The sequence below is a fragment of the Nanorana parkeri genome, unplaced genomic scaffold (genome assembly GCF_000935625.1).
Source record: "Nanorana parkeri isolate BGI_ZX_2015 unplaced genomic scaffold, ASM93562v1 scaffold626, whole genome shotgun sequence".
NCBI lineage: Eukaryota > Metazoa > Chordata > Amphibia > Anura > Dicroglossidae > Nanorana > Nanorana parkeri.
In genome coordinates this window covers 466,711-490,139 of record NW_017306894.1, presented here as the reverse complement: position 1 = coordinate 490,139, position 23,429 = coordinate 466,711, and the positions used below count along the sequence as shown (strand labels likewise).

The 23,429-nt window shown below is 46.4% G+C and overlaps 1 protein-coding gene across 2 annotated transcripts in view; it reads left to right on the top strand.

Moving 5' to 3' along the window:
- Window positions 1-304: 304 nt before the first annotated feature.
- The window catches only part of CHPF (chondroitin polymerizing factor), a 35,212-nt gene continuing 12,087 nt past the window's right edge, over window positions 305-23,429 (top strand). Inside the window, exons 1-3 of one of the 2 annotated variants that reach the window (XM_018563050.1) lie at window positions 305-490; window positions 530-630; window positions 21,281-21,845. In XM_018563050.1, coding sequence (XP_018418552.1) covers window positions 341-490; window positions 530-630; window positions 21,281-21,845 — 816 coding nt within the window. In that variant the 5' untranslated portion in view covers window positions 305-340. Of the gene's footprint in view, window positions 631-21,280; window positions 21,846-23,429 lie in introns of both variants that reach the window. The other variant, XM_018563049.1, reaches the window with a different exon arrangement.

The following is a 23,429-nucleotide window of genomic DNA, read 5'->3' as shown; positions in this document are numbered from 1 at the left end:
CTCTTATAGCTTTCATTTTCTTCCCTTCCTCTGGTCTCTTCTGATATACTCCCACTGTCCTTTGCTTCATCTCTTTTTTTAAATTTTTTATACCCCATCATCCTCATCCTTGTCGCCAATCCCCCTACACGCACCCCTTTTAGATTCTACACCCCTTCTACATTCTTCATACCCGTCCTCCGGGTCCTCTCCTTCACTCACCCCCTCCCCCCCATCTCTCTTTCCGTTCCTCGAGGTGGCGATGAGTTTGGCGGAGTGACCGCAGAAAAGCAAAGCCGGCAGGACGCAATCATTTTTTTGCCCCGGGTGCTGGTTGGAGCCTCCTAATCTCTTGGCGGCTATGAGACTGTCCATGCTTCTGTCCTTGCTGCGGCCCGCGGGCCCCGTGGTGGTCGGCATCTCCCTAGGCTTCACGCTCAGCCTGCTAAGCGTCACATGGGTGGAAGAGCCTTGCGGAAGCGGCCCCCGCTTACCCGGCAGCCCCAAGTCGGCCTCCGACCCCAGGGGTGGAGTGAGCGTGGTCCGGAAGCCCAACTCGGTCCCCGCCAACATGGACAACGAGAGCTTTGAGCCGAAGATCATTCCGTACACTCCGCCAGACCCCCAGAAGGTTCAGAAGAAACCCATCCGGTGAGTAGGACTCTCTTTTTCTTCTTTGGTCGCCCTCGGGGCGTTCGTGTGCTTTAAGGTGACCCAGTAAAAGTTCAAATTCTTCTGCGCCTGAAAGTCTTTGTTACTTTCTGTTGTTGGGGAAAGTTTAAATTGCTTCTAATAACACTGTGAGTGACGGCCGGGGGGTGACTAACTCTGTCCCTTGTTATTACTCCTTTCCGAGGTGTGCTGTTGAGAATGGCGATCAATTAGCGTGGGCGCTGCGGCGCTTGGATGGCGTTTTGGTCTTCAGGGACAGTGGCATTGATTTTTACTAAAGGGGGAGATGTACGTTCACCGAGCTCGGTGAATAAGGTGAAGCTTTGTTCACTTCAACCAACCAATTGTGTTCCAGCAAAAATCCTTTGTATGTTCAGATGGACGACAGGAACCACGGCCTGCCACCGCGGTGGATCCATGCTTTTTAGAGGGCGGTAGAGTAATAGCTGCCCAGTGTTGAGACTGCCGCTTCCTGATTGGCTTTCTTTTTTTACCCAACGGCCATTTTCACTTGCAATACTGTACTGCAACCGCATGCCCCTGCGGTTTCGGCTCAGTCCCATTTGATTGTGACGTTTGGAAAGCGGGACCACCTCCCTTAGGCGGCATGCTGTTTAAAATTTGCACCATGCCTACGAGCCTGAGCGGACGGTATGTTGACTTTAAGGTGGGCAGTAAAAAACGTGGATCAGCCGCCATATTTGTTTTTTGAAGCGTGTCTGAGCGAGGACTTTAAAGTGACCATTTCAAGCTCCTTTTCTTCCCCTCCAAACATCGTCCAAAGAGCTTATAAAACATTTGTTTTCCAGTTTATAAATATCGGTGTTCAGCATGTGGATGTTCATACTTCCTAATTCCTCGCACTAGGTGAAGGTCATATAGCCCTTGTGCACCTGCGACACAAGTTGCATGCCCCAGAAGGCTGCAGGGCCATAGGTGCTAGAAATCGTTGAGAGGTTTCACACCTGCGTAGGTGACTGCTGCTGCATCCAAAGTGCACACGTGAGATCTTGTGTGGACTTATTGTGTGGACTTATATCAGTGGGGCGGCTCTGAGAAGCACTGGGAGAAAAAAGCCAGCCACTGCTGACGTATAAAAAAAAAATAAAAAAAAAAATGGCTGCGCTGGATTGTAGCTCATGGAGTGGACAGGACAATGGGATCTGGGGTTGAGTTGTAAAGCTGGCCATACATCAGGGGAGTAATCAAAAGAAACCCATCGCACACCTGACCGGATATTACCCTCAAGTATCGGTTAGGTGCCAAGCGACCACGGATGCCTCCGCAAATGGGGTGTGTCCAGCCCTGACATGCGTGTTTTAGTTTTTTCCTCATTGAGGGCCCATTCACATCAGATCATCTCCAGACCAGATTGTTTCTAGACCCAAAATGCATCCCAATCTATCCCTCTGATATTTCTGGACTCTGTTCACACCAGAGCAGTCCGTGCCAGAAAAATACCGCATGTCTAATTTTCTCGTCTGGAACGCATGGAAACACACTGGCCTGCACCCGAAAGCCCATTTTAAGCTAAACCCCCCCCCCCTTTCCCCCCAAAAAAACACCTGAATGTGGCAAAAACACACTGTGATTGCAGTTCTGGTCCAGACATAATGTGAACATAGCCTTAGTCCATGAGGTGTGGCTGAGAGTGCCACCCACGGCTTGAATCTTGGTCAATTCAAAGGATTCGGCCAAAATACAAGCCATGTGACTTGATAGATTTATATGGATTATAGTGCTGGAGCTTAAATAAGTGTGGGGGGTAAGGTCCTCCTTTAATTTGCAAACACGTAATTGGGTATCCAAGTGTACACTAGTTCACCTTACTTACTAACATGCATTGTGCAAAGTGGACAGCCTCCATTAGTGAATGCATCTTGCTCTCCATTGTGAAAACAGAAGCTGCACAACCTCCGGCCATTATTGTGCTAAACATTAACTTTTTGTTGCGCTTTGTTTAGTGCAAATGAAAGGTAATGGTGTGGGCAACACCTGCGTTCACCATAGACATGGTCTGTAACATATCATCTAATCTATACTCTAATGTAGCAAGCATGCAGTCCAGTTGCAATGGGCACGTTGAGCTGTCCATCGAAATTGGACGGGTTGGGTTGCCTTGATCAATTTGGTCAGTTTCCAACACAGTTTTGATAGAAACCATGATGGAACTGATCAACTCCACCTATCCAAAAGATTGGTTGTAGGTTTCCTAGATCAGTTTGGTCAATGTGACCATCAACACTTTGGGTTGCCTTGATGCGTTTGGAAGTTTTCATGATCAAAAGTAGGGCTGCAACCAACTAATCGATTAGGAAAATAGTTGTCAACTATTCTCATTATCGATTAGTTGGTTTGATCCCCTCGCTCTCTCCTCCATGCTGGGAGGAGGGCACAGCAAGTAGTGAGTGGGTGCAATAGCCAACTTGCTATTGCAATTTGAAATGGCCAATAGCAGGTTGGCTATTGCACCCGCTCTCTACCTGCTGTATTTACATTCAGCTGCCGTCTGCGGAATCTTGCCACTGGCAGCTGTCATTCCCTGGCTGAAACTATTCATGTGCTTACAGTACAATTATTAAAACAATTTTAATAATTCTGTTGCGGGTGGTGCGTTGCAGTGCCATTCATTTCAATGGCACCCCAAACGCTCCTCCCACCCACAATGTGATCGCATGGTACTGCAATGCCGTGCGTTCCAGTGCAGTGCAAAAAAATTGGGCATGCAGTTTTATTCTGAAGTAAGCTTTGTTTGTAACACTGCATCTGTGTATTTTATTTTAATTTAAGGATGGTATTTTTTTTTTTATCCGAATAATTGAGTCATCCAACTAATCGATTTATGAAAATAATCATTTAGTTGAAGCCCTAAACAAAAGCAAATTTGATCAGTTTGGTCATGGTTTCTATCAATATTGTTGGCGTTAGGTTTTCTTGATCACTTTTGTAGAGTGTCTAACACCAACAATTACGATAGGTTCCCTTGGTCAGTCTAGTCATGGTTTCTATCAAAATTGTCTGCGTTAGAAACTTTGACCAAATTGATAATTTTTTATTTTGTTTGTGAAAAAATATCAATAGAAACTATGACCAAACTCATCAAGACAACCTATCGAAATTGTTGGCAGTAGGTTACTTAGATCAGTTTGGTCATCGTTTCTATTGAAATTGTTTGCGTTGGAAACTTTGACCACACTGTACCCTATCGAAATTGTTGGCATTGGGTTTTCTTGAACAGTTTGGCCATAGTTCCTATCCAAATTGTTGGTCTTGGGCTCCCTTGATCAGTTTGGTCATAGTTTTGATCCAAATTGTTGGCATTGGGCTCCCTTGATCAGTTTGGTCATAGTTTCGATCCGAAATGTTGCCATTGGGTTCCCTTGATCAGTTTGGTCATAGTTTTGATCCAAATTGTTGGCATTGGGCTCCCTTGATCAGTTTGGTCATAGTTTCGATCCGAAATGTTGGCATTGGGTTCCCTTGATCAGTTTGGTCATAGTTTCGATCCGAAATGTTGGCATTGGGCTCCCTTGATCACTTTGGTCATAGTTTCTATTTCAATAGAAAGATTTTGAGCTGTTGGTGGATCTCTGTTGGGATGGAATCCTGGTTGATATTGTCTTGTTCAGAGACAGTAAGTATTAGGAATTCATATTTCATCTGTAATTGGGAGGAGCAGGCTTATGAAAACAGCAATTCAGTAATGACCCATAATTGTCTTCAGAGTTTCTTCTCATTCTGAAGTTCTCTGAAGGAAACATCAAAGTATTCTGAGGGCAGATATTCTAAAGAACACTTAAGAAATTGCTGTCTGGTTGTTTGCTGTAGATGTAGTTTGCATTCGCTATCTAAGTCCTATTGGCCACGCATTGGGGTTTATTGTTTTATAAAGGGCAGTTGGCTTTTGGGTCACTCACCCTGTTTAGGTGGGGCTCCTGTACACAAGAGCTTATCTCAAATGCAGCTTTTTCCAGATGAACTCATCGCTACTAAAATTTTGTGTTCAAATGCAAAGCTCCAGCGCATGGTGAGAACAATCTGTATTTGATCTGCAGTTCAAACACACTTCAATAGGGCATACTGCGTCCGAAGAAACACAAGGCAGATGAAACGCAGCCTCTGAGCTGTCATTGATACTACATTAAAGTAAATGGGAAGTTTATGGCCTGCATTTAATGTGCGTTTCAAAAAAAGGAGTGTGTCCTACATGAGACCTTATTATATGGCCGTCGGTGCTGAATTGTCATGTGATTCCAGTAGAGGTCCTGCCAATGCGAGATTTAGACTCTAAATCCTTTTACATTTTTATTTTCGTCTTCTGCTTGTATTGGTCGCTGCTGTCTCATGGGAAGTCATAGTAATATGAAAATTCAGTTGAGTACAGATAACTGGTAGACCGTTTCAGAGAGAAAATAATCATTTGCATATTTCCTTTTGTCGCCAAGTGGGGCTTCGAAAGAAAGTAGATCAGGGGTAGGTAACTTTGGCACCGCAGCTGTGTTAAAACTACAAATCCCATTGTGTTTCTGCCCCTGGGAGTCATGCCTGGGGCTGTCAGTGTCTTGCAATCCCTCATGGGACGTCTTTAGCTTTGTCACAGCTGGGGTGCCGAGGTTGCCGACCCCTGAAGTAGACATTCCACTTTTAAAGGGGAACACTAGGAAGATTGCTAAATACAGATGAATTACACATGGCACGGAGACGCACGGCTGCAAGCCTGATTTTTAGCTAGTATGGGGCAAGTGTAATTGCACTAATTGAGGAAAGGTTTCATAACTTTTGAAGGAACATAACTCAAGGATGCTTTGATATATTAGCCTAATGTGTTTTAATAAGGCAGCGGGGACTACTCGGATCATAGAGTCCTGTAGACTCCATTTGTCCATCTGTTGAACGGCTTCGAGGATAATTCCTCATAATAATGCCCAGATGGAATCTCCTGACATTAGGACGCTGGTCTGTCCACGTCTCCTTGTTGAAGGATAAGATCTCTTATAACGAATCCTGTGAGAAAGCTGCAAGTAATTTGTCACATGTGGTGGGATTAGAAACGGAAAATACATTAAATACGCACTTCCCCTTTAATGGCTTTGAAGCGGATAACAATTGAGGATCATTAAGTGATCACCAGTCGCCTTGGCTTTGAGCTGGAGTAGAAGTCAAGGTCTCCGTATTGCCTGTGTCTGGGTACAGGAGTGTTCCCTGGGGGCTTGGAACGTGATCTGAGGATTAAGCAACTTTCCTGCGGGCATCTCAACGTGCTTCACTTTAGGAGCGTCATTAGTGTAGTTAGGATTTTATGTGTCCCCATTGGGGGGAATACATTTCTTTCCTGGTAGCTGTTGTCACCTGCATAGAAATCAACAGGAAGTTTGCAATTTTACAGTAGTCACAAGAACAAGAGGCGAGGGGAAATATGCCAATGGGGACTCCTGTTAGGCTGGCCATACACTAATAGATTTCCTTCATTCAGCCTACAGGCTGAACTAAAGAAGTCTGACAGATTCTTCCATCCATCCAACATAGATGGAGTATTAGACGGGCTCCTTCAACAAAAATTGGCATTTGCCAAACGGGGGGACTGACAGTGCCACACACTGGATGAATTTGGAGCAGAGTAGGTTCCATCAGTATGGCCAGCCTTGCCACCAATATATGGCCCCATTGCTATCTGTGGGGACAAGTTGCAGTGAGTGGTCTTTATTACAGGAAGCTCCAAGTCTCACATTGGATTACTGCACAGATCTGGAAGAAATACACAAAGCTCACCAAGATTCAGTAAGAATATACAGGACTCAGAGTCATGTATGAGGACTAGATTTGCTTCTCTTGGAGATTAAACTTCTGGACTCGACTGATTTCTCCGAGAGCTACACAACATTCACAGCTTGCATGGACGCCCGCAGAGCAGCTGTGTAAAAAACGAAGCGCGGGTTTCCTCCAGTGTACATTGTAGTTGTAACAAAGTGTAAACACATTTCCTTCTGCATAGTTTCCCATATGAGCTGCCGGGTGATTTATGAATGAGCAGCGGTCCGTCTCCCGATCTGTGTGACAGATCTCTGGCAGGAGATCTGAAATCATTTCAACGCGGCCTGAAATCACAGCCGCTATTAAAAGTGTCTTCCATTTGTCTGCGCGCTGTAAATAAAGATGTCATTAATATCGCGCTGAATACTTTTCCTTGTGGAGGGAAAAAAAAAAGCGATGCGCCTCTGCTTTGTGTTACTGTGGAACAAATTGCTTGTAGATTGTTTCACAGGGAATCTGTTCACAGCCGGACAACGTCTTTAGCTGCCCTCCCTTGCCTTCATTCGCCTGATGTTCCATTCGACCACCTAAAGCAGGGGTAGGCAACCTCGGCGTGCCAGCTGTGGTGGAACTACGAGTCTCATGAGGCCTTGCAAGACACTTGACAGCCACAGACATAACTCCCTGAGGCAGGGACATGATGGGATTTGTACTTTCAGCACAGCTGGAGTGCCAAGGTTTCTTAACTCTGACCTAGAGCAAAGACCTACCTATACCTGGTACACCTGTAGGTGACCAATTCTGCAGGATGGCTAAGGGAGGGTAAGGCCTCATTAACACGAGAATCAGCCGGCGCGTTTAGCTGTGCTCTGCGTGTACGGCCGTACGGAGGAGCTCCCGGGGGATTACCATATCGGTAATCTGCAATATTTTACATTTTTGTCGTTGGGTTCAGATACTTTAATGAAATCCCGAAATCATGTTGCGTTGAGTAGATAAACGCTGCAATAACCGCCGTCCCCTTCTGTTAACGCTTTTTGTGTCCGATACATCCGCCCCGGCTTCCTGTAGCTCTTTGTCACTCTCCCTTTCGGAGCCTCTGACATATTTATTTGTCCAGCACTTCAGGAAGCCATTTGGGAATGAAGCATTTCCTTGTAACAGAGCATACAGGGGGTCCCGCGTTTCACTCCTACGCGGCAGGCACGTGCCCCTGAGATTTACAGTGGTGGCTGCAGAGTGACCTCTCTATAGAGCTCAGTAAATGCGGACTCTGTTTTCCTGTCACTGGGGGCCTCTTTACTGGAGTCCTGAGCCCAGGATGAAGATGGTGCTCGTTAGGTTTAATTACTTCCTGTTGAAGACTCCTGTGTGTGCAATGCTAGGGGCCCAGCTGTCAATCTGTGCGCCGGAGGCATAGCAGGAGGTGGCGGTCGATCTGGTCACGTTGCATTGACATGTACAGAAGTGTTCAGTGACCGTGCAAAGGGCAGTGGTGATGTATGATCCACTGGCTTCAGTTTTTGCATTCTGAAAGATTATTTCTGATTGGCTGCAAGCAACTTCTACACGTTTCTTTACCCTGTTGAATACACCCGGGGCATCTCCACTTGGGGGATGATGCCCCTGCTCCATGTAAAGCCGGGTCAGGGGCATCTCCACTTGGGGGCTGATGCCCCTGCCTGGCGTAAAGCTGGGCCAGCGGCATCTTCACTTGGGGGCTGATGCCCGGCGTAAAGCTGGACCAGGGGCATCTTCACTTGCAGGCTAATGCCCCTGCTTGGTTTAAAGCTGGGCCAGGGGCATCTCCACTTGGGGGTAAATGCCCCTGCTTGGTGTAAAGCTGGGCCAGGGGCATCTCCACTTTGGGGGCTGATGCTCCTGCCTGGTGTGAAGCTGGGGTCAATGCTTCTTTTAGCATGGCATTACCACCACTAGGAAATGCCTACGGTGCTATGGGCAGCACCTCCTCTCTTTCACTTTCAGAGTAGCCCTGTTTGAAGTTGTAGTTCGCAGGTAGTGTATCGGAGAAGTTTTACAACTTCCTCTTCGCCTTTGATTTGTGCAGCATCTTTCATCGTCTTCTGTTAATACCCAGACTTGTATTTCATATGTTTGAGGCTTCCCGACACGTGCAATTAATCATCGGAAGCCCTCTGAGGACTGACTCATTAGCAGATGCTTTCCCAATTCACTGTTCACGATGGACAAGCTGCTAGTCTGGGGTTCACGTGTAAGTGAGAACATCTGCACAGCGCTGTGCAAGGTAATTCCAGGAACCGTCTCCACTGCTGGTTTTCTGGGTAATGAGGCACTATGGGGGTTCTTTGCACTACGGGGGGTTCCTTGCAGGAAGGTTGAAGTCTGTCTGGGTACAAATCACTAAATCACTTTTTATTATTCTTTAATTAATAACGTCTCTCTGCGTTACCTAGAACCAGAAGAGACACGGTGCTCTCGGCTATTCACACAGACCGGGGCAAGCCGGCCATACACTAATAGGGGTTTGTTTTTTGGTTCCTCCATCCGCACTAAACGGCATTGATGGACAATTGGCTGCAGTCACTGTTTGGCTGAAAATCTTTGACCCGGCTCCTACAACAAACAGATTCAGTAATCAATTTTTGTTGACCTGGCAGAGCCACATAGTTGTTAGAATCTCAGCCAATTTACAGGAATCATCCAACAGTCTTCGAGTACGGCCAGCCTTAGATCCACCACCTTCTCTCTCTGTGTGTCGCGTGTGTGTATGTGTGTCGCTCCAAGCTCCCTCCTGGACTACAATCTCAATACAAATTTGTTGAACTACGTGCGAGCTTGGAGTGGTAAGTACTTTACAACACCCACAGGGACCATGGGGAGCAGAAGGAAGGACAGTGTCAGCACCAATTCAGAGATGATTTGAGGATCGACAGCCGAGTGATACACAAATAAGATACATTGTTGTTAATAGTTGAGGGACTTGAATGTATTTTTAAGATTGAACTCCTGAGTTTCTTGTCGTTTTTTTTTTTTTAAATCCAAATGACAGCCCTTTTTGTATTGTGACCTCCAGTGTGGTCTCCTTCCTAGGAAATCTTAGAAGAAAACGTGCCGTTCTGCTTCATGTCACCCACCCCAAACTGGAAGTTGGGTTGACTCATCCTTTAAATTACAATTTCTAAGTCTGTATTTAGGAAATGTTTATTTCTGTCCTTTCTTTATTCAGCGGACGATATAAATATCCCATTCTAGAGGCGCCTTTCCCTTTCGGAGAACGTGGCCGGTTTCCGAGGACCTCCTGGAAGCCCGTGTCTAGAAGAGGGTTCAGTAATAATTATGTGATAACGTTGCCTCTCTCTCTCGGAGGAGGAATTGTGCAGAGCGGACATGAAGAGCTCATCCTTGTGACAAGGGGAGCCGCTCGCTCTTCCCGCCCGCCGCCAAGAAGCCGCCACTTAGCCGGTCAGTTAATAAGCACCTCTCAGCCCTCGTCACAATTCCATTTGTATAACCGGCATTTTGCCGAGGACGTGAGGGCACGGCTACTCACCAGCTTTCTTTGAGGACCTTTTTCTGTTTGACAGAGTGCCTGCCATTTCCTGTGGCGCATTTTTATTTTATTTTTTCTTCCTTTCACCTCTAGGATTAACCTAGCGATGGCCCCGTCTTCGGTATTAGAGCACCCCGTAGCTAAAGGGTACAAATCCTGCCAGCTCGCTTGTTCAGGCAGCCAAGGAGTGTTGATAATCACACAAATATTAGATGATTGCTGGTTAAATGTTCTTTCGCTGAGCAGCACATGCTGGGCAGTACTGACCACAAATACTGATTTAGTGATTTCTAAAGTCCTTTCTACCGGTATGTACTGTGTGCGTGTGTGCAATGGTATGTTTTATCTTGGCAGTCTCAAGGAAAGAAAAGAAAGCTAATGCAGCCACCACATATAAGGATTGGGAAGCTGCAATATATTAAAACTTTGCTTTAGGCATTAGATACACTTTGTTTGCTCATTAGTTCAGTTCTCTTTGGCTGTGCCTCAAGCTGCGGCATCCTCTTCTTTAAATGGCTCACTGGCTCTGGGTCTTCTACCAGGCCCCATTATTGACCAAGGGGACCACCCATCATATAGGTAGGCTTGTAGTGAGGCCTGGTAAGTTGGTGGACCAATAGTAGTGATGCTGGAAGCTGTTGGCTGTTTGCTTATTAGTTTAGTTCTTCTTTCCTGTGCCTCAAGCAGCGGCATATTTCTCTAAATGGGATGCTGGTTCCAAGTCTCCTACCAGGCCCCATTATTGACCAAGGGGACCACCCATCATGGAGGTAGGCTTGTAGTGAGGCCTGGTAAAGTGGTGGTGATACTGGAAGCTGTTTGCTTATTAGTGCAGGTCTTCTTTCCTGTGCCTCAAGCAACGGTGTCCTCTTCTTCAAATGGCTCGCTGCTTCTGAATTGCCTACCATGCCCCATTATTGACCAAGGGGACCATCCATCATAGAGATGGGCTTGTAGTGAGGCCCGGTAAGGTGGTGGACCAATGGTGGTGATGCGGGAAGCTGTTTGCTGTTTTGCTTATTAGTCCGGTTCTTTTTTCCTGTGCCCCAAGCAGCAGCATACTTTTCTTCTCTAAATGGCTCGCTGGTTCTGGGTCTACTACCATACCCCATTATTGACTAAGAGGACCACCCATCATGGAGGTTGGCTTTTAGTGAGGCCTGGTAAGGTGGTGGACCAAAAGTAGTGAACCTGGAGGCTGCTTATTGCTTCAGTTCTTCTTTCCTGTGCCTCAAGCAGCGGCGTCCTCTTCTTTAAATGGCACGCTGGTTCTAAGTCTCCTACCAGGCCCCATTATTGACCAAGGGGACCACCCATCATGGAGGTAGGCTTGTAGCGAGGCCTGGTAAGCTGGTGGACCAGCAGTAGTGATGCTGGAAGCTGTTTGCTTACTAGTTCAGTTCTTCTTTCCTGTTCCTCCAAGCAGCGGCATCCTTTCTTCTCTAAATGGCTCGCAGGTTCTGAGTTTCCTACCGGGCCCCATTATTGACCAAGGGGACCGCCCATCGTGTAGGTAGGCTTGTAGTGAGGCCAGGCAAGGTGGTGGACTAATAATGCAGAAAGCATGCTGTTCCATGAACACATGCCATTAGCTGTGTGCAGGAGGAAAGCATGCCGTTGTCTCTGGAAAGCACGCCAGGAAAGACCTGGAGATGCTGTGGTTGGAATCTTTGACTTGCCTCAAACCTTAAAATATGTATAGGTGATTATTTCGGAGAATCAAACCCAGCCAATCACATCTCCCATCAGACGTATGATCATTTCCTGAATGGACATCTCGTGTTTATATGGCCATTAAAGAAAGAGAGAGAGAGTGCTTTGTGTATTTTCATGTTTTACCTTAAAGTGAAACCTATGGCCAAGTTTTAGACATTCAAATCATTTCCTATATTTAAAGCCATTGTGGAGCTTTAAGACCAGTCTTTACTGACCTCTGTAGGTACAGGCACTGTGGAGCAATTCATCATTTTACATGTTTTAACAATCGGTTAATGATCTTTCAGAAAAGCAATTAATCTATATCAGCCATCGTAAATCTCAATCGGTTAATGAGCTTCAAGATGAGACCTCACTGACCTTTGTAGGTACAAGAAATGTGAAGCAATTCATCAGAAGCACAGATGTCCTACAGATTGTTCTCTTACCAGCTCGGCTCTCCCAGAGCTCCTACTGTGTGTTTTTACATTAGGTGTTAGCAGGCTGCTGTGTCACTGCTGGGAGCTGAGCTGCTGAGAAAAAGGACTTGGAGGTTGTCAGAACTTTGCACTTTGAGGATGAATTTCTCCACCGTGCCTGCAGCTACAAAGGTCAGCGGTGGCTGGCTTGATTTAGAACTGCGTGTTCTATAAATTACCTGTATCTATCCTGGTTACAGCTTCACTTCAAAGTCATTTTGTCATGATTTTCACATTTCCAGTTACTCCGGCATCTGTGGTGGAGATCGCGGCCACACAAAGTGCATTGCTTTTACATTGCGAGAGAAGCACACCCACAGTGTAGCTTTGCAATGCAGGAAGCAGCAGCACCTGCGTATGACAATTTTTTTTTTCAATAAAGTTATTCAAATTACAAAATAGAAAAATGTCAAAGAAAAAAAAAATGGAGGATTCAGTCTTTTTTGTTCTTTTTTTAGGGCCAAGGTTGTTGCAGCCAAACCCAGTCGGCCCCATTCTGCAGACCCGGCTTTGTATTGCTGTTACGGATTGTGATCATTTTGAATACAATGGATCGAGTTTTGATTTGAATGTTAAAAGTTCAATTTACTTTACTCCCAAAAACCCGCCACCAGCACCACAATGACCTGGCAGTAAAATCCATCCCTTCCCTGTGTACATATTAGTCCAGCTCTGCATACAATGGAGTAGTGAAAACCTACAAACACCCAGACATTTGCCACAATGAAAACTAAAGTGATTTATATTTATAATCAATGAGATGGCTTTCTACAGCATACACAAGGAGCATTTATTGGAATAAAGCCGTGTAGGTGCAGACAAATATTTGTGGAAGGATTCGAATCGGGGCTTTTGAGTGGAGTACTGAGGCAGGGTGCTGTCATGTTTTCAGGAAGCTATGTATAGCACCCCACCGGCTCCTCCTACCAGCCTGCATTGCATTGCGATGCACATCTCTGGCACTAAAATAAGGCCCCATGAAAATGGAATAAACTTCAGCATTAAGTGTTGTATAAAGTGGGGAAGGGTTAGGTTTCTTGTGGTGGTGACATTTTTCTCTCATTCACCGGGACAGATGACAACATTGCACCCTTTATTTTATACTTGGTGATGTCATCACTGGGCTACGCTCTGCAGTGCAGGCAGCAGGCTCTGTGAAATGGGTGACACCGCCGTGCCTACTCACAGGGCATAGTGAGCATGTGTCACTGCATGCAGGAAGTTCAAGATGGTTCAGATCAATAGGAGCAGGCTAGAAATGTCAAGTGGAGATGAATATATGATTCACAGAGCTGCTCTCCGCACATCATTGGCTTCTGTTACCTCGGTGTGTATGAAAATAAGAGCTGCAAGATTTTTTTTTTTTTCTTCCTCCTCTCCATAATGATCATCTTCTATACAGTCGACGCTCAGAGGAGCCCCGGGGTGAAATTGCCGTCTTTTGATCTTTGTTGATGGCTTATTGTTAGTCTGCCCCGGGCCCTCCAGGTAAGACGCAGCCGGCACATACCGTCTTATGTTCAGCTTGTAGAACAGACAGGAGGATGCACAGTAAATCATATTATAATCATTGACGTCTTCAGAAGCTGCCCCCCCCCAGATGGAAAAGGGCAATATTCCGTAATGGCGTCCCGTCATATATCGATACAGTACATGGGTCTGCCTATAAAGAGACAGCGCCACTTTGTTCAGGGCTCAGTGATAGTATCTTCCTGAAGGAGGTCTGTGGCCGTGCAGGTTGGAAGGCTTAAAGCACAACTAGGGGTGCTAAAAACAAAACAAAAAACAAGACCAGCGATGCATAGCAGGGATGCGCTGATACCGATTACTAGTATTGGTGCCGATAGTGAGTATTTGGGCGAGTACTCGTCCAAATGCTCCGATACCTTCCTTGATACCGGAACTGCCGATCAGAAGATTTCCTCTGACCAGCAGTGCCATGGGGGAACATAGAGCCAGCTTGCCATGTGATCAGGAAGATGCGCGGCGAGTAATGACCCACCTCCTGGCATCCTGATTAGCCAGGAAGCTGGCTTCCCGGCCAATCGGCATGTAGCTGGCCGAACAGGCAAATGATGACCTGCCTCCCAGCTTCCTTATTGGCTGGAAAGGCAGCCTCCAAGCCAAACAGCATTGAGCCGGCTATTCTGCCAATCAGGATGGAGCTGGCTTCCCGGCCAGTCAGGATGCTGGGAGGCGGGTCGTTACTCACCGCCCAGCTTCCTGATTTGGCCTGATGCTTATTGTGCCTGGCCGGGAAGCCAGCTTCCCAGCCAATCATTCCCGGCCAGATAACATGGAGCCAGCTTCTCTGGCAATCAGATTGCCCAGGAAGCTGACCCCATGCCAGCGGACGTATCGGTACTCGGTATTGACTAGTACCAAAAGCAAAATATCGGTTCTAGATACTGAAAAAACGGTATCTGTGCATCCCTCATAGATAGATTTGCAGCTTCTCCCCACAGCTTGTGCAGAATGTAACAGCCAGCCAGCTCTGAGGTTCGGTATAACTTATTTTTTTTGCACGTAGATCAAAACGAGCTCTTACCCCACTTCCCCCTCCCCCCTACAGTACAGTGGTAGCCCCACTGTAAGGGGAAAGAGACATTTTGCCCAGAGTTCTTCAAGAGTTGTGATAAGAGAAGCGGAATACAGACGAGTAAATGGTTGGTGGTTGTTGATTAACGATCCCGGGGGCGATGCTGAAATACATTTTTATTTTACCGTCTCTATGAGGCGGCACTTCAGACCTTCCATCATGTTATAAATCTCCCCCTGACATTTATCTCTCCATAAAATCCCCGGACATCACTTGCCCCAACTTCCCGTACTTCATAAAAATCTCATTTATTGCTGCAGCGCCTCGTTCTCCGGCGTTATCTTTATATAAAATCCGCGTTTAACCTTCGATATCGACAGGGATTATCCGAGTTTTATTTTATTAGAAGATTCCGTGTCTGGTTTATTCTGTAGGCGTCTCTGCGTGTACAGGTCTGGAATAATCAACTGCTGCTCTCTCTCCTCGTGCATTATGACTGGCCTTGTCTCCGCCCCCTCCTATAATAAAGACCACTCACTGCTGCTCTCTCCTTGTGCATTATGACTGGCCTTGTCTCCGCCCCCTCCTATAATAAAGACCGCTCACTGCTGCTCTCTCCTTATGCATTATGACTGGTCTTGTCTCCGCCCCCTCCTGTAATAAAGACCGCTCACTGCTGCTCTCTCCCCTTGTGCAGGGTGACTGGTCTTGTCTCCGCCCCCTCTTGTAGTTTCCTGTAGTGGGTGGTGCCTGCTCCTCCCACAGCTCTTCTCTCTCTGCGCAGGCTATGCACAGCACAGTGATGTCACTGCTACATTTATGTTGTAATATCTGGCTTTGTAAAGGCATTTAGTGCACATAAAGTGGATTTATATCCTCTGTGCCCATCAAGAAATATATTTAAATCGAGAGTTTTTGTTCAAGGATTTTCAGCTTTAAAACCCCCTGTAACTTTTTTTTTTTATTGACATGTCCTGCTGACACAACAGGAAGTAAGAGGGGAAATCTTTTTCCAAATTAAGGAAAAGGTTCTCTTAGCAGGATAGGTGTCCACATTGGAAGATTTCCCCTTAGGGCTCGTTCACAACACCAGCAGCCATCCTAAACCACAAATCTGCTGGTGTGCTCGGACTGTGCGGATGTGCTCCATTGAGCTGCATCGTGTGTGTGTGTGTGTGTGTTTGTTTTTTTGTTAGGATTTGAGACATTTCAATAAGGTTCTATGGGCACACCGCGGTGCAATGCGGTTGTACATGCGTGCCATCCTTTTTTTTTTTTTTTTTTTTTTTAGCGCACACCAGCACTTCTGGTTTTCGGAGACAGCGCAGATTTTCTCACTTACTGTCCAGGTGATGAGGGTATTAAAGGAGATCTATGGGGTAAGTGTTTTTCCCATAGTTCCCTTATGGGTCACGGGAAGACATATATACTAGCGTCCTCTCTTGACCCAAAGCTCAGTATATTGCAAGCTACTGCTCGCGATATACTGAGACTGCCGCAGCCGGGACGGATCCCCACCTTATTGTTGAGATCCGCCCAACTGCGTGAGTGACAGCTGGCTCTGCCTATCTAGAGGCAGAACCAGCTGTACCCACCCCCTCCTCCAATCCGTACCTCCCAGTCAGCGCTGGAGGATCGGGGAGGGGGGAATCCCTGCAGGGAGCCGTGACTGACGGTCACGGCTCTCTGCAGGGAGATGATCGAGAAGTGAGCGAGCGACGCTATGTGTTCGCTCACTTCCTGATCTGTTGAGCCAACCTGTGACCAGTTTCATTGTCACAGGTTGGCTCTGAGGATAGTGGAAATCGCTCACCTCCATAGTTCTCCTTTTTAAGGTGAAGCTTTCCAACTGAGGCCCAGACGGTACAAAACACAAAATTCCAACTATTAAAACCTCCTAAAATCCTGATGCGATGTAACACTCCCCACAAAATACATAACTATAATAATTAGCTGTAGGTTCTAAACCCTCTGTGTTTTTTTGCATATGTATGAGGCTAGCAAGCAGTAGATATAGGCAAAAAGCTAAAAAAAAACGCTTTAACAGCGGTTTACACTTACCGTGTTATCGCTGCGCGCTCCCGCCTGAGAATTGGAAACTGATCAAGCTGCCGCAAAGCATCATAGGGCGGGCACATGCGCAGTTCAGATTTTCGGCCGGGAGACTAGCAGAGACGCAAGGTAAGTCTATGGACGCGTGCACCCGCATGCAGACACCGTGGGATCGGGAGTGCCAGCAAGGACAGAGGAGTTGGCGCTGGATCGGAGACCCGCCGCACCGCTGGAGGGACAGATGAAAGATCGGATTGAGAGACCTCATTTAAGGCCCCATTCACACTGTGCGATTTGCAAATCGCACGTTTGTTGTGCGATTTGCATTTTTGCGCGACATCGCGCAAATGCTTGCATTGCAAAGAATGGAATCGCGGCAAAATCCGTTCCAAAAAGGGTCCTGCTGTAGCGACGCACAACCCGCGACAGCAGGACCCTTTGCCCCATTGCCTTGCATTATATCGCGCAGTAAATAGCCGCGATATCGCGGTAATTACCGCGCGATAAATCGCTCAATGTGAACGGGGCCCTTAGGTAAGTGCTGACATTAACACTGGGGGGGATTTAGACTTTAATGTCACTTTAATAAGATTCGCTACACTGATTTCACACTGACTTATATTTAGGATATTGTAGAAAAGACTGTTTCCATTTAAACAAAAGGAACCTTGCTCGGCCCTGTCCGCTATTTCTTTCTGCACGCAGTGCAAATGACGTATTTGTTTTGATCTGTTTGGACCTAATATCATGGAAACAATGACTATCATTTTGTCAGATGTGACCTTTTTGTGTGCAGCCCTGGAGCACTTTGTTTCATCCTATTAATAACTTTGACTGTGCCACTTATTAAATGACAAGTTACAGTGCCCGGAGCTGAACAGAATGAGGACTCGGCAATGGCAGCTAGAGGACCTACGAGCACGCGCATTAATGGTTTTAAAAGGTTGCGTAGGCGAAACCGAGTATCCACATATTTGTTAAACTTGAGGTTCTACCTTAGGCGTCATACAATACAGCTCCCAGGTCTTGGAACGGGGATCTTGCACATTTTGGATGGTATAATGTAAATAATGGGCATCTATGACTCTCGATGGGTATGTGCTCTGCATCTATTTTTAACGACACGGGGTTAAGGTTAACTTGAGGTCCTCTACAAGCAGGTGATTGTTCTACTGGGGAAGGGGAGGGGTGGTCAGCTCTGCCTTATGGCGGACGCCTGTCCATTCCCCTCCCGGTCTCCGGAGTACGTTCTGCAGCTTGGCTGCTTCTCCAACTGAAAGGCACTATTGACAGCGAACTTAAGACAGAACGCAGATGTCAGAGACGGCCTTGGGAAGTGATAAAAGGAATGTAACAAAACACACAAACTGTTATTGTTGGGGCTTGGTCCTGATTTTGATAGACGTTTCAGGCCTTCCAGCTTAATGGGTACCTGTGCTGACGTCAAGCTTGCCATACCAGCTGCAGAAGTTTGGTACGTCTACTGAAAATCTAAAACAAAAGGTTTAGCTTTAGAGTACAGAATGATAAACCCCTCCGGCCCCCAACCCTCCGGCCTCTACGTCACTAGTGTCCCTTCCAAGTTCTGAAGGAGATCTCTGGTCACTTGAAAATACTTGAGATTCAGCCGGTATATCCAGAAGTGGATGATTTAATATGTCTATAAACCCTACATTTTGTTTTAGTATGTTTGGAGTGCTCGTGTCTCACTGTAGACAGTTTTGCTAAGCAGGTCATCTTTTAGAATCTCTTCCAAAGTTTTTTTTTTTTGTTGTTTTTTTTTTTAACTTGAGATCCTGCCAGTAACGGTACTTACTGTTGCAGGCTGACCATACTAAGCCACTGCTCCTGAATTTGCAGCAGCATTGTTAGACTGCCATGCACACTCAAGTTGGCCATTGGGCCGCTCATCATGTTTACCGAAGCCATGTTACAGACACAATAACCCCCTCATGAGCCATCAGTTTGCCATTGGGCTGCCCATCATGTTTACAGAAGCCATATGCAGACACAATAAGCAGCCCAAACGGCTGTTGGGCTGTCCATTATGTTTACAGAAGTCATGTGCAGACCCGGTAAGCAGTCCAAAGCCCATCTGTTGGCCATTCGGCTTCCCATCCGCTTTACAGAACCCATGTTTAGACTCCATAAACAGCCCAAGGGTGACCTTTTGGCCATTGGGCTGCCCATCTAGTTTACTGAAGCCTTGTGCAGATCCAATAAGCAGCCCAAGGGCCATCTGTTGGCCATTGGGCTACCCATCCGCTTTACAGAAGTCATGTGCAGACTCTTTAAGCAGCCCAAGGGTGACCTTTTGGCCATTGGGCTGCCCATCTAGGATACAGAAGCCATGTGCAGACCCAATAAGCAGGCCAAGGGCCATCTGAGCACACACCGCAAGCTGAAAACACTGTTGCCAATTGCAAGGCGGTGGTTTAATATTGTCCACCATCAGGAAGTACTGTTATTGGCAGGATCACCAGGTAAGAAACATTGCAACAGATTCAGAATATTTGCTTAACAAAACTTTTATACGGGGAGGCACGATGCTAAAGATACTAGAAATCAATTTTGGGGTTTACGTACATTTTACGAATGCTGCCGAGCGAGCTCTGCTTGTCGAAGGAAGTTGCCTTTTTCTTCACTCTTGATGCACTTTACATAATTAGCTTCTCTGATTAACAGCTGGACTTGAGGAAGCTCTTTTAATCTGGTCTGTAATACTCGCAGCATCCCCTGGAATAAGCGGCTTTCTCACCGTCTGCTTCCACTTGTGTAGTGTTAGGGGGTAGCCACCATCTAGAAGTTGCAGGCCCGGGCTGTTGGTATACAACATTGCATTTAACTTTGAAATGTAGTTTAAGCATCAAATCCCCTCAGTCTTCTGCCAACAGCGGAGAGGGTGATGTATGGGTAATGGCATTTTGTTATCAAAGCCTCCCGGATTGCAGCTTGTGTCTCTTGGCTGGCAGAAAATGCCATCGGATGTGATGGCTCACTGGCATTTGGAAAGGGGAAATGCCATATTTAACAAGCTCATTATTCTACTGAATTAACAATGACCAGGGAGCTTTGCCAAGCATCTTGGTACACTCAGAAGACTGGCATTAGTGCCATCCTCCTGGATTAGTGAACAGAAAGGAAGGGATCATTTGATTTTGCAACATTTCCATTGAATTGCCTTGCATGTATTTCGGTGAACGTGCTGCAAAGATTGGAAGGCAGAAACACAGGGGCTCACTTTTTTTTTTTAAGCTTCGACTTCTCCGAATTATGATGGTTTTGGTGTATCTCCTAGATGAAGCAGAATTGTACTCATTGCTGTCCTCAACTATGTCTTTCTGGAATGGATAAATGGTGATAAGTAAAGGATCAAAATACTTCCCCTTTTGGAGAAAATGCTGCTGCACTATCCCACTAGTGCCAGTCACGTGTCTAAAAGGTTTAAAGCACAACTAAAGGCTCCTGTATGACGGTCTAAATAATTACCAAATCCAGTTACTAACCAAAAACACTTTCTTGACTGAGCCAAACCCTCCATTTTGTGTCTCGTGTGCTCGTAGCGGCCTTGACTCCTTGCCTGCTCATCTTATTTATGCTCGTCCGTAAATATTATCATGTTATTGCTAAAAGTAACTTTGTCAAAGAGTTGAGGCTTGATGGTCCTGGTTATTTGGGACATTTCCCAATCCCAAGAATGGTAGATCATTCCATGGACCCAAACATTTCCATGCTATGCATTATAGATCTGGATACCATTTACTTGTAAGGAAACATCGAGTCCATCAAGTTCCTTATCATGATATGTTTAGTTGGGCTCTTCTATAATGGACCTCCTACATGAGTTGGGTAATAAAACCATCTCTTCCTTAGTCAGGGTTGGTGCCCCCTTTGTCCATAGGGATGCACCGTAATGCTCCAATGCCTAGCCCAATACCCGAACTTCCGGTATCAAGAAGCCGGGCAGTGAGTCATTACATGCTTCCCGGCCAGTAAGGAAGCCGGGCAGCGAGTCATTACATGCTTCCCGGCCAGTAAGGAAGCCGGGCAGCGTGTCATGACTTGCCGCTTGCTTCCTGATTGGTCGGGAAGCCGGCCAATCAAGGAGCTGGATGGCTGAGTTATTACCTGCCCCCCAGCTTCCTGAGTGGTCAGAAACCCGGCTTCATGCTCCCTCGGTGACGAGGGAGCATATAGACGGCTTCCCTGCTAATCGGGAAGCCGGGTGGCAAGTAATTACACGCCGCCTGGCTTCCTTAATGGGACTTCCGGTATTGGTATCCGTGAGTACAGGAAAAAAAAATAACCGGTATCGGTGCATCTCTATCCTCTGTATAGACTTGATGTCCCCTCTCCTGTGTAGACCTAACACAAACCGATGAAACGTTATACTGACCCGTGATATGTTTTATCTTTTGTAGTCCCCTTCTGAGTAGTCTTTTTTATGTTTTTGAAACCCAAGACTTTGGTCCTTACATTTCTTGTATCTGTTGAGTTGCTTGAAATTGACTTGCTCTCTCATTTTTAGGCTTTTGGTTACCTTTTAATCCTTATGCTATATTTCCTTTTTTCTCTTTGCAGATCTCGTTATATAAGCACAGAACTTGGAATTAGGGAACAGCTGTTTGTTGGGGTCCTGACATCCAAGACCACCCTGAACACCCTGGCAGTTGCCGTGAATCGGACACTCGGCCACAGGCTGGAGAAGCTGGTGTACTTCACAGGTATGCGAGGCCGGAAGCTGCCTCATGGAATGACCGTGGTGACCCATGGGGATGATCGGCCCATCTGGAACATGTACCAAACTGTGAAGCATCTTCTGGATCACTATGTTCAGGAGTTTGATTGGTTCTACCTGGTACAGGATGACACGTACACCGAGGCACACAGGATCTCCCGGCTGACCGCTCACCTTAGCATAGACGCTGATCTGTACATGGGTAGGCCGGAGGAGTTCATCGGAGGTGACACCGAGGGTCGATACTGCTATGGCGGATTTGGTTATTTGCTGTCTCGAAGTCTTCTGAAGAAGGTGCAGCCCCACCTCGAGAGCTGCCGCAACGATATCCTGAGCGCCAGGCCTGACGAGTGGCTAGGGCGGTGCATCATCGATTACACCCATGTCAACTGCGTGGAGGAACACGAGGTAAGTGGCGGCACCGTCTGTATAACTTCTGCTATAGAATGAATTCTGCTTTCTGTGTGAATGTGTTTTACCTTTCCAAAGACCTCTTATATAGACAAAAGCCATCTTCACCTCTCATAGTTTTATACCTGAACCACATAGGATGTAGATGCTTCATTTTCTCATGTGTATATACCCACCATATCCCAGCTATGATCAATGCAGCACATGAAGTCTAGGTATTTTAAAGTGTATCTAAACTCAAAATCAAAAATGTTTGATATGATGGCGACAAATGATGATCAGGGAACACAGGGAACACACCTTGCTATCTGATTGTGTAAATTGTTTTACACTTGCCATTAACTGTGGGGTTAAAGGTTTTAGAATGAATTGGATTTTAGGTAGGTCTTCAAAGTGCATAGCTACTAAAAGAGATTGTGTCCTCATATTGTAACGCATGCGGCCATCTTAAAGAACGGGAAATAAAAAAAAAAGACAAACCATACCCTTAGGCCCGGTTCACACCTGGGCGTTTCGTAGCGCGTTCGAACGCTCTGCAAAACGCTCAAACACCGAAATCCCATTATTTCCTATGGGTATGGTTCACACCTGGGCGTTTTAGAGCGCGTAGGAACGCGCTACAAAATGTCCTACGCCAAAGAAGTACAGGAGCTTCTTTGGGGTGTTTTTGTCGGGCGTTTCCATTGGGATACAGCCAAGTAGCCCTTGGAAACGCGCGTTTGTCACACGGATTTTACCGTTAACCGTGCGACAAACGCGCATATTCGATACGCCTAGGTGTGAACCCAGCCTTAAAGTGGGGCTACAGCAAAAAGGTTCCCAGCACACGCCAGCCAGCATGCAAAAAAAAACCGTCTAACCTCTGAGGTTAAAATCAAAGGTTTTAGATGCACGTCTTCTGCAGAATATGTGAAAGCCGCACTGCCGCGCCAAGGCACCTCTATGTAGTGCCGTCCTAACTCTAACCTATGAGAGTCTCCATCTCGGAGCACATGTAGAAAAAGATCAAATTGGGTGAAGATTCACCAGGAGGCAGCCCAGCCTCCTAAAATGGCCTGGATGGGAAGGGGGTTTAACACCGCGGATGTCAACTGGTTAAAGGCACAGGGACACTTGACTTTTATAGTGGGGCTACATTGCAAGGGTTAAGTGCTTTTTTTTTTTGGGGGGGGGGGCTTATTTTTTTTCCTCTTCTGATCCTCTGTCCCGCTGTGGTTAGCATTCACTTCTCTCTCCCTTCACTCAGCTATTGAATGTCCCTCAGCGTATTCACCTTTTTAATGCAGGTCTTTGGAGCTGCATAAGACATGATGTCGGCAATCCTTAGACTAAACCTGGCCATACACCTAAAGCTTATCTGCAGAATTTCTGTGGTCAGATGGAAAAAGTGCAAAAGATTCCTCATCTACGCTAAACCGTGTGGATGGAGAAATCTCCTGCTGGGCCAAGCTTCAGTATCTTGCTAGTTGGACCCGCTGACTGTCAAAATGCCTGAACAATGCCTGCATCCAATCAGATTGTTCAGGTGTTTTGAGAGCCAGCGGGGCCGACTATCAAGATACTGAAGCTTGGCCCAGCAGG